Source organism: Nannobrachium achirus, assembly GCF_963921795.1.
Source record: "Nannobrachium achirus genome assembly, chromosome: 7".
NCBI classification, from domain to species: Eukaryota; Metazoa; Chordata; class Actinopteri; order Myctophiformes; family Myctophidae; genus Nannobrachium; species Nannobrachium achirus.
The window spans coordinates 24,115,739-24,127,716 of record NC_137816.1 but is presented as its reverse complement, the minus strand read 5'-3'; the positions used below and the strand labels follow the sequence as shown (position 1 = coordinate 24,127,716).

The 11,978-nt window shown below is 45.6% G+C and overlaps 1 protein-coding gene across 1 annotated transcript in view; it reads right to left on the bottom strand.

The window, feature by feature from the left end:
* Positions 1-563: 563 nt before the first annotated feature.
* Positions 564-11,978, bottom strand: part of hcn4 (hyperpolarization activated cyclic nucleotide-gated potassium channel 4) — a gene marked incomplete at both ends in the record, with an annotated part of 189,932 nt that continues 178,517 nt past the window's right edge. Inside the window, 2 exons of the mRNA XM_080730125.1 lie at positions 564-2,704; positions 8,978-9,142. Coding sequence (XP_080586251.1) covers positions 564-2,704; positions 8,978-9,142 — 2,306 coding nt within the window. The remainder of the gene's footprint in view (positions 2,705-8,977; positions 9,143-11,978) is intronic.

Below are 11,978 nucleotides of genomic sequence, written 5' to 3'. Positions count from 1 at the left end.
GATCCCATGTAGAATGGTAAAGGAGTTTGTCTGTCTTGAAGGACGGCCTTTTTCAGCTAAAAAGTTAGATTCAGTTTTTCTTTTCTTTTTTTTCACCCATCTGATTTGAAACACACAAAAAGCCTTTATACATGCAGGTATTAGTGCATAGGTTCCTGCAGAAAAAGAACTATTGTGTCATCAGTCCATTGAATGGTCTGTCCCAAAACCTCATCAGATGAATTTGGCATAGTTATAGAAACAATGAAAGTGTCTTTTTAAGGGGATATTATTTCACACCCTCCCAGTCCCTTGGTTAATGTTAATGTATCTTTTAAATATATCTCTATCTATATATGTATGAATAAAAAAAGACAGGAGAGGACAAAGCAAAAAAAAAAAAAGAAAACTAAGAGTTACCTGGTTCATATTTTTGAATCACAGTTAAAGTTAAGATTAATTAAGAGAGAATTGGAACACAGTGAAGGCTGAAGAAGTGAAAGAAAAGAACACAGCTAGCCACACAGGGAGGTTTGTTAGTCTGCATTTCTTTTCAGAAGAGCATGAGAGGGTGTGATCAAACCTCACAAATTGGAGGGGAGTTTGGAGCGGACAGTTTGAGGTTCTGGCTCTGAGGGGTAGGCGGCGGAATCTCTCCGTGGCGGCAGAGCCGAGGAGGGCACGGCGGGGGACTGAGTCTGGTGCAGCAGGTGCCCGGGGGATAACTGGACGGGAGGCGTCGACATGTGCCCCGGTACCAAGCTACTTGGTTTGGGTGCCAGAGTGGGTGAGGAGAAGGGAGAGGGGTAGTATCCGGTGTCCATGGAGGTGCGAGGGGCCAGGTGGCCCAGAGCCTGGGATACCTCCTGGGGTAAGGAAGAATGGGAGCCGGACAGCAGTTTCATGTCCTCAGAGAAGCGGCCGAGTGGAGAATCTCTTCCAGCAGCATGTGACTGGCCGGGAAGCTGGGAGGGGAGAGAGGACTGGGGTATGAGCAGAGAGCTGTGGGACCCTGTGGCGCCGTAGGGGTCGCTGAAGTGGAAAGTCCTGCCTGTCACTGGGCTTTGGACAGTGGGGCTGGGCACCAGCGGGGTGAGACAAGGGGATGCATTGGCTGAGCCATATTGTGCCAGTGAGGCCAGGGCAGACCTCTCCAGAGACAGCTGGTGAGGCAGGAAGTCAGACTGTAAGCCTGTCAGGCTAAAGTGACCCAGGGAAGACGGTGAGCCCTCGGCAGGCTGACCATGTTGTCCTTTACTGGGAGATGGTGAGCCTTGAGTAGGTGATTGGAACAGGTTTAGGCCACTAGAAGTCCGTCCTCCCCCTGCAAACTGCTGTAAAGAGCCCACCTGAGGAGGCTTGGGGAGTGGCTGGCTATGGAGCAGCTGACTGGGCATGGGACTGGACGAACCTGTAGATATGGGGCTCACATTACTCTGGCAACCTGGGGAACCCATAACTCCAGCTGCCATTCCACCTGAAGCCCCACTTGTATGACTAGCTGCAGTCCCTCCTATATGGCTCCCTACAGACATAGCTGTTGACTCTGCTCTGTGTCCTCCAACGACTCCTCCTGCTAAATGAGTGCTTGTTGATACACCAGAAGCCCCTGCCATGCATGGAACAGAAACTCCCCCTATCGATCCTCCAGGAGGCTCTCCCATTAATCCATTAGAACGCCTTTTCAGTGATCCACCAGAAGCTCCTCCCATCGACCCTCCCATAGCTCCTCCCACTGAACCAATAGACATTCCTCCCACTGAACCGCAAGAAAGCCCTCCTATGGAGCCACGGGAAGCTCTGCCCATTCTAAAGTTCTCCCCAGACGCCCCTGCCGTGGCTCCGATTGTAAAGTCATCTGCAATCCAAATAGTGTCAACTCCAGCCGCCCCTCCGGTGGCCCCTTCCACAGAACATCCAGCGGCGCCACCAGGAGACCACCCGGCAGCCCCGCCAGAGGCTCTACCTCCCCCTCCACTTAGCCCTGAACTGGAGCTCCCACCTGAGGCTCCCTGGTGGAAGAGGTTTGAGAGAGGCGGGGTACCGGAGCGAAACGGCTGCTGATGCTGGGGCTGAGGGTGCAGCTGGGCCGTGCTAGAGGAAGGGGAACCAGAGGAGGAATATGGTCCAAACGGGAATGCAGACGCCCCCCCTGCACTAGACCCAGCCCCAGCCCCAGCTCCAGCTCCAGCCACACTAGCTCCATACTGTCCTCCGCTGGCTGACGCCTGCTGGCTGGAACCAGCTGAACCCGACACCGACGCCACTTGTTGGGCCCGGAAGGCGGCCAGCAAAGGCATGTCCCCTCCAGTCTGCACTCTAGACGGGGTACTAGAGGGAGAGTCCCCAGCAGAGCCGGAGGCCACAGAGGGTGGAACAAAGGTAGGGAACTTCTTTAGCCGGACAGGCGGGTCCTTCAAGGAGCCGAGGACAGACACCGGAGGCCTGAAGAGTGAAGGGGGGAGGTGGGGGTGGTGGGTCAAGGCGATGGCTACCGACGTGGTGGCAGCAGCTGCCTGCAGGGGGGCCTGGATGAGCGGAGCCCAGATGACCGGCGTAGGGGAGGGAGGTGCTTGGGGCGGAGCGTTCTGCATGAGGTGGGCGCAGTGGGCCATGTCTCTGTCGTGCTGCACAATCTGCTGGATGATCTCATTCTCCTGGTAGTTCAGCACTCCGGAGCTCAGGTCGTGTTGCACCTTGTGCTGCAGAATGGAGCTCTTCTTACCTACAGGAGCACGCACACAAATAAACATTCACGCACACGCACACACACACACACACACACACACACACACACACACACACACACACACACACACACACACTCGTAGAAACAAACACAAGACACATAGACAAACACAAACAGGGAGAGAAGAAAGATGAGAGTGGTGAGATAATCATCCGGGATCTTGAAATCAGTTAGTAGCTTATCTTGCACAAAGGCATGCAGCCTGACTCTCATTGTGACTGTATGATAATAAGCAGCACATTTCCCCGACAAAAGTACACAGAGTATTCAGCCCAAGGCTGCTGCACGATGAATATTAAAGAGTGTGGAAAGAAACCGTGAACGTGTGAATCCCAGACAACCCTTTGAATAGCATTTTACCAGACCCATCCCTCTCCAGTGTAAGGACAACGTTAAGAAAAAAAGAAGTAAAAGAAAAATGAGACGAGACGAGAGCCGAACATAATGTACGCGTACTGCAGCTGAAATTCAAAAGAGAGAGTTCAGATGGCAAGGGAAGGAGTCGACGAAAAGAGGGGGAACGATGTTAGTGTATGGGAGAGAAGTGAGAGTGAAATGACCAAACGGAACTTAAATGGAAGGTGCGATATAGCTTAAGCTCCAGGCTGTGTGTGTTACTGTATGTGTTTGACTAGCCTCTTACCGCGGAGTCAGAGATAACAGGAAAGAAAAACAAACAGCACAGCATAGCATAGGAGCCAGAGCTTTGGGCTAAAAGCACGCGAGTCACTCACACCGAGGGAACTGGCAGAGCTTATATGCTCTATTTGCATGGTGACGCTGTCGGGTGGAAACCTCAAATGTCCGAAAGTGTTAATTTTCAGGATTCAACTTCAGCAAAAGTAGCAGATCGACAAGCTCAAAATGTGGCGCGAAGCGGCACGTTTCGAGTTTGCAGATCTGCTACTTTTGATGCTGAGTATGATCAAGTAGGGCATTAATAAAAAAATAAAAATCACACCCGTGTGAACTGAGCGGTGGTCGTGGAGGCTGCGCAACAGCAAAACAAATATATATATACCTGTATATATATAATAAAAAATATTAAAACAATATTAAACAAAATATTAATAATAAAATGCATGTCACTCAGGCCGCCACTGGTATCCATCCATTGTGTGTGTGTGTGTGTGTGTGTGTGTGTGTGTGTGTGTGTGTGTGTGTGTGTGTGTGTGTGTGTGTGTGTGTGTGTGTCTCTGGTCTGGTCTGGCCTGAACAACAGCGCCCCTCCCTTAACATGTGTGGTCAAAAAAGGTACTGTAGGCTACAGACAGACAGACAGACAGACAGACACGCAGACAGACAGACATACCCACACACACGGCCACGTATAGGAGCGTTGTGACCACCGCTCAAAAAACACACAAACAGTTATATGGAGATGAGAGGTTTGTGCCCGACAGCAACAATGGGTGACGGTAATGTATTCTCTGTCATCGGCTGTCCATGGCATCCAGGAGGGAGTAGCTCAATATATAGAGGAGATCAATTCACATCAATGGATCTGCAGCAGAGATTTGTACGTACTGGCATTTTACTCACCCAGCCACAGCTAACGTGCAAGTAATTTCACCATAAAAAAAGACAGGGTCTATTAACTAGTAAGACGCCTCAGGGCGACAAGCGACCTCGCACCATGTCTTGGCCATCTGGCCAGTGATGTATATCAGACCAGTTACCCCTGTATGGAGACCCCTGGTACCCATTTATGGAGATCCATGTACTGTATATGGAGATATGCTGTGAGAGGCCAAACATGCTTACTCAGTTATTCTATGTGAAAGTCCTATGATGTCTATGACATCTGATATCATACCCTTTTATGCCCATGGAGATCCCTGTCTATAGAACCAGCCACACAGATATGGGCTGTCTTGGCCATATATGGATTATGTTAGTGTGGTATGTGGCCGATGTGGCCTCCATATATGGGCATTCCCATATGAAGTCCTGTTAGATATGGGCTTAATATCGATGACATCAGGGAACTCCATATATGGGCATAAACGGGATTCTGTTATTGTGACATCACAGTGAAGCCAGAGCGGCAAACCCATTCTGTTAGTGTGGTTCCCCTGACATCAGAGCGGCAAACCCATAGACCGTAAAAAAGTGTACACGTCCAGACGGACGGAGTCAGCATGTGCCGTTTCACACAATAAACTGAGACCTTCGGTCGCAATAACAATATGGATTCCCTGTGGATCTCTGATGTCATGTTGATTCACAGTGCTGCTGCATCTACATAATGCTGTCCCCAACCCCCCCCCCCCAAACCCACCCTAAGTTTCAGTAAATGTAATTAGGCATGGATCAATCTCTCCATGTCTTGATATGAGCGGTGGGTGGGTGATTAGGAGAGGCACTGTGTTGGTGGCTAACTCCATATCTGGACCTAAACCCTCCATTAGGGCCACATACCTCCGATCCGATTGCAACAGTCTTTCATTGTAATTAATTATCTCAGTCGTGGCTGTGTGAAGTACTTTGTTCTGCAGGAGGGCTTATAGGAACAGTGACTGTCATAATCTCTTTTGTGTGCACGGCACTTAACTGTACACCAGAGAGAGGGGAACGCGTGGTCTCACGGAAACATCCCTATCAGCCTACCAACTTCATTTTCAAAGCGGCCATTTTCTACAGAGAGTAGCCCCGAAGCCTTTTCTACTATCTTCTATTCTAAACATAGCCTTTGATAAAAAAAAAAGAAACGTTCAGGCAGCATGCAGAGAGGGTTTGAGAGATGATAGAAGCATGCCTCCCATTGTGAATTTTTCATCTGCCCGGGCTGAGCTGGGAATAGTGACAAGAGACGGTGAGAATATCAATTGTATGTTTAAGTGAAGTCAGGGCTTTCCAAACCGACCCTCATACCAGAATACGTGTGAGAGACACTAGAGCTGCTGGCGTAAAGCACAAAGCCACGTTTATCCGTAGACTAGCACCTTATCCCTTCCTTGATAAGTAGGCAAATACATATACATATATTGTTGCTGTCGGTCAGAAACCTCTTATCTCCACATTTTAACTTTTTGTATTTTTGTAAATTAATGCCCTACTTGATCATACTACAACATCACACAAAAGTATCAAAAGTAGCAGATCTACAAGTTCAAAGCCTGGCACAAAGCGATGTGTTTTGAGCTTGTAGATCTGCTATTTTCGACCTTTTTTTTTATTTGAATTCTGAAAAGTAACAGTTTTGGAGATATAAGGTTTCCACCCAACAGAGACAAGGTATAAATATAGTTTTTATTTTTTCTATATATACTGTATATAATTTATAGACTAAATCAATTAGTCTTTTAACAATTGATAAACAACTTCGTCTTATTAACAACTTTAATAAGCTATCTTTGTCGCACAATGGTGTGATGGAAACATAGCAAATATATGACATTATTCTTTGTCAGTAAATGTAAAAAACAAAATGTTTTAAATGCGATTCCAATGCGTGGGAAGTTCAGCTGAATCACCAGGTGCATGTGTTGGGAATTTACCAAGGTGAGAAAGTAGGTTGGTGTTCATAATATGAATAAAGCAACAAAAACGTAAATAATATGATCATTATGCAGTCAGGCGCATAACAGACTACTATGCAGTCTGCACACTGTGCACAGTGTTCTCATTTTCAGTAAAGCATAGCAGAGTCTATACAGTGGTCATTTACATTACAGTGTACACTTTCATTTTAAGCCCCATTTAATTAATTAACATAAAAGAAGAAATGGAGAAAAAAAGATAATGACTTGATCAAATAATGCCTGATTGAAAGTTGTTACATGAACACTCCAGAAAGTTCTGAGTGATATGAACGTATCAGGTTTACTGTTCTAAATCCCAACTGGGGACTTAAGGTGGTTGCACACTGCTGCGTTTTTCGGTCCGAATATCGGAGTGAATTTCGGAGCACGCAAATAAAAAAATCAACCTCACGTTATGTCAGTCACGTTTGCACACTGCCGCCCGTTTCGCGCACCACTCGGTCCCTTGCTCTCTCTATCTCTCTCTCTCTCCTTGCCCTGAAAAATGCTTTTCGCAACGAAAAACGCAGCAGTGTGCAACCACCTTTACAGTACGTATTCTGAAAATAGTATATCATGGTTGGATGAAAGTACTCACTAAATGTGCAGTCCATGTAATGCGTGTGCGGCTCCACACACACACACACACAGGGGCATTGTAACCTTCATCAATTCATAGCACGCAGTGTTTCCATATAGGGTATGATGATGGGATCTATGGGTAACATATGGGCTGCATGGATGGCCAGTCAAATGTGAACTGATTGATCTGACACATCTGTCTAGTATGTGCTAGGGATGGGACGATAATCGATATTATCGTTTATCCCGATAAAAAACACTCAAGATAATAGTATATCGTGGAGATTACATTTATTGTGAAATCGTCATCCGTTATGCACTTTGGATGGAATTCACATTTTATTTGACGAGCTTCATATCCGGTACCATGTAAACCCTCTATAATTGGTAAAAGGTACTTATAATATACTGTACGTACTTGATACAGTCTTTTTTTCGATGCGTTGTGAGCTTGTAGATCGGCGATTTTTTAGCAAATGTTCCGCCCAGGATGATGGATTTTCATTATCGCGATAATATCGTAAATCGCGATTGCTTTTGTCACGATAATCGTGATATGACATTTTCATATCGTCCCATCCCATCCCTAGTATGTGCTGGTCTCACAACACTTTGTGTCACAAATGAGGGGCATTGGTAGAAGAAGGGTTCAATATGGTGTCAGTAATGTTTCCTATAGCATTAATACCAGAGAAGTGTGTGAACCTCTGTTCTGTTCGGTGGTGCAACGGTGATGCAAGCCGCGTGCCGGAGGTGTGAGAAGGATAATCACAGAAAAGTGAGTCCCCCTCCAGGGCATCATTACACCGAGGTTACCAACGCTGCGTGTTCTGACTGGAGAATGCAAAGAAATGCATCTGGAAAGAGTTTCTGAGGCTTCCTTTTATACGCTTTGGCCCCGCTTGAGGCGAGACTCAATGGAGGTCGATGTTAGTTACTTATTTAACAATGAACCGCCGTGGCTATTTTCAAAAGATTTGTATGCATTTTGAAAACTCGTGTGAAATGGGTCTACGTCAGTGTTTCTCAAATGGGGGTACGTGTACCCCTAGGGGTACGCGGAGGTACTACAGGGGGTACTCGAAAATGCCCTCCCAAAAATAAGTAAAAATCATGATTATATTATTCATAGTTAAATAATTAAAAACCATTGAATTAGGAGGGGGAAAACCACTGCTATGTTTAGTGATGACACATGGAGAAACTTGGTGAGCCTGATAGTTGCCACCCCAAATTACTGTACATAGTACCAGGCACCTGGGATGTGCTTGAATGTTTTAAAGTTATTGACATGAAAACTGGACTGAAATGTTTTGGCCACAGTGTTGAAAACAAATCTGCTCAGTGCTCAGGAGTCACCGTTTTAAACTCTTTCACTCCATTTCTTATTTGTGATTTTATATTCTTGAAATGGGGGGTTATCATAGCTTCATATAGGCCTACCACTATTTATTGGCTTAATTGCAATTTTATGAGAAAAAATGTGTTGTCGGGTAAAGGGGGTACTTGGATTCAGAGATCAGGGAAAGGGGGTACTCGAGCCAGATTGAGAAACACTGGTCTACGTAATGAGTACTTTCACTTTTGGTCATTTTAGTATATTTTGAAGCCAATACTTTTCTACTTTTACTCAAGTAAATTGTGAATACCGGACTTTTTTTTTATTTTATTTTTTTACTTTTAACAGAATATTTCTACATTGTGGTATTGATATTTACTTAATTAAACCAGTGGTTCTCAAAGTGGGGTTCCGGGTTCTTGAGGGGGTTCCAGGGGGTCCCCAGCCAAATGATTTATTGATAGTTAAATCAAATGGACCCTTATGTGTCTGTAACTCAGAGTTAAATTAAGACTGATGATTCTACTGTGCAGTTTGGGGTCCCAGAGATCAAAATAGTATCAATGTCTGTAGCCTTAATGCATATCAAACTGGGGGTCCTTGAAATTGGTTGAGAATGGTTGAGACTCACAGAGGCTGGTTTACGAGGCTAAAGAATCACTGCTATAGCCGTAAAAATCTTCTCTAATGGGGGTCCCTGGCATATCTATTCAAATGGGGGTCCGCAGGCTAATGTGTGTCAATCTGGGGGTCCTTGACATGAACATGTTTGAGGAACCACTGTCCAACGTATATATATCTCACCGATGCGGTCGAGTCTGTCCAGGGCCACGGTCTCGAAGGCTCTCCTCATCATGGGATACTCCTCCAACACCTCGTTGAAGTTGTCCACAGACAGAGAGTACAGGCGACAGTAGGTGTCTGCTCGCACGCTGGCCGTCCTCCTGCCTCGAGTCAGCAAGCAAATCTCTGTAACACACGCACACACACACACACACACACACACACACACACACACACACACACACACACACACACACACACACACACACACACACACACACACACACACACACACACAGTTAGTTACAAAACCCCTTGACTCATACTAGAACAGGAGCTTTCCGTTGCTCCAAAAGTGATTGGCAGTAGCATATACTCTTAGTCCTCTGTTAGTGCCCACAAAGAGTAAGCTCAGGTCAGTGAACTCATGTCCATATTTCCCCTCTGATGTCTTGTGTGAGGGGAGGAGACGCAGGGCATGTTGGTTTTGCATACCAGTCTCACATTGACAAATACGCGCTGCTCAGGTGCTTTGCAACTCCACCGTTCAATCTCCACACGCAGCCTATAGGAGTACAACCAAGACCGTGTAAAGGTTATCCTCAAATAGTTCTCAATGTAAGATGTACTGCTGATGTTACCATGCACAAAAAGCATCCATGCACGCACGCACGCACGCAAACATTCGAACATTTTGTGAGTCAACAGTCTGGCTCCAGAGACAAGCTCTGAGCCAATAGTGTTTTTCGTACAAGAACTTTGAATATTGTTGCTGTCGGGCAGAAATCTCTTATCTTCATATTTAAACATTTTTTAGTTTTTTATCCGCAAATTAACACCCTACTTGATCATACTACAGCGTCACATAAAAGCAGCAGAAGTAGCAGATCCACAAGCTCGAAACACGGCACGAAGCAAAGCGTTTTGAGCTTGTAGATCTGCTACTTTTGCGGTTTTCGAATTTGAATCCTGAAAAACTGCAGTTTTGGACATACTTGTATGAGGTTTCCACCTGACAGAGACGATACCCCCACCCTTAGCCTAGCCCTAGGGCTTCCTAAAGGGGCGTCACAATAACACACATATACAAGCTCACAGCGCGGCACTCGGTGCCGCGCTGTAAGCTTGTAGATCTGCTATTTTTGAAAAGTCGTGAAAATGTGTGCAAATCTTTGAATATATGTATTTTTTAAGCGAACATTTGTAACTCATATTTTGCTTCTGGGGGGGTCCCTGGAACGAAATATTTTGAGATGGGGGTCCATGGGCCAAATACATATCATTTTGGGGGTCCTTCACATGAAAAAGTTTGAGCACCACTGACATAGAAACATAGGTTTCGGAAACATAGGTCGGTGCTGCGCTGTGAGCTTGTATATCTGCTATTTTTCAATAGTTAAAGCACAGCATGTGAGTGAATCCTTGCAGGGCCCAGAATTTGGTGTGACACCCTTGTCCTCGACCTTTGGGGGTTTATCCCTCCAAACACCGGGGTTAACACTCTATTGTGAAAGCAGGTTTTACAAACAAAAGGAACGGAATGTTTGTTGTTCAGTCAAAGAGGTCTGCTTGCTCGCGCTGAACGTAAACAAGTCGTGTGCTTTCAGCAGTCTACCGGCGTTAGCCCCTGGGCTCTGACTCTTCATGTGTGAATCCTAAACCCAGTAGGGTTTACTCTAAGAAGCTGCGGGTTGATAAATACGAGGTTAAGCTAGCCCTGGGCCCTTTCCGTTGCCTAGGGTTTAGCTTAGCCCAGGGCTTCTTCTTAAGCAATGCAAGTAAAAAGCACATTTTAATTTCCACACATCTCCCAGCTGTTTCTTCATGTAGAACAGATAAACATTTTGAACAAAGAGATCAAGGGCATTGCGCCAACTTTCCTCCAGGACATGACTCAGACTTAGATCTGCTAACATTGTCTGTATGACGTCTGTCCCCCCTGCACCATACGACACCCTGGTCAAAGCTTCAATCGATCTATATCCTAATCCCTCCTGGCTCCTAAGATGTGTAATACCCCCCACCACCAAACACGCAGGCGCGTACACACACCTCCCAATCAGAACTGCAGACTCACTCCACATTTCCCACTGAAAACTCACCTCTTCAGACATACACCTCCCGACCCCTAGCACTCCTCATTCATAGTTTTTGATAGATGCTACAGTAGTTACACAACATATATACTTGGTTACAGAAAACTGCAGGTCTGCGACAACTCTGTTCTTTAAAATCACAGCAAAAAAAAAAGTATAATGCATCGCAGACAAGGGCTTAATAATGTATGTTATCGTATGTTGTTTAGATGCAAGGTTTGGTATTGGCTAGTTACAGTACAAGTGCTTGGAATTGTTAGTACTGAAAACAGGAAATACTCAAGTAAATTGTACTCAAGTACAGTACCTTAGTAAATGTACTGTACTTACACCACTGTACAGCTGCCGCAGAATGAAAACACCATATGTTTGTGCACATGCAGTACATACAAATCGTTGTCGGGTGGAGACCTTGTACGTCCAAAACCTTTCTTATTTTGTCATTATTTAAAACTAGACCTTACCCGTTCGAAGATATGTGCTCCAAAATATGTCAAACGCACCCGGTGAAAGTGTGTGAGAGAGAGAGAGAAACATTCCTAACTGTGAGAGAAAGGGGTGTGTGTGTGTGGGGCTACAGATCCCATGGCCTGGAGGAACGGACCGTAACCCTGGCAACAGACAGCAGAGTTCAACAGAAGTGGTTAAGAAAACGCTAAAAAAACTGCTTTAATTTGGGAGAAATGAAATTCGGGCTCCGTCAGTGTTGGTATAATGCTAATGGCCAATACCATGTGAACTTTGGGATCAGTTGCTGAAGCGAGTGAATAGATAAACGTAGATAAGCGTGAGCGTTAGAGCGTTAGAGCGTGAGCGTTAGAGCGTTAGAGCGTGAGTTTGCTCCTTTATTAGTAGGATACAGATTTAAAATAGTGAAAATATTTCACTACTTTTTTGCAACACGATGAAGATGATGAAGTAGGGCT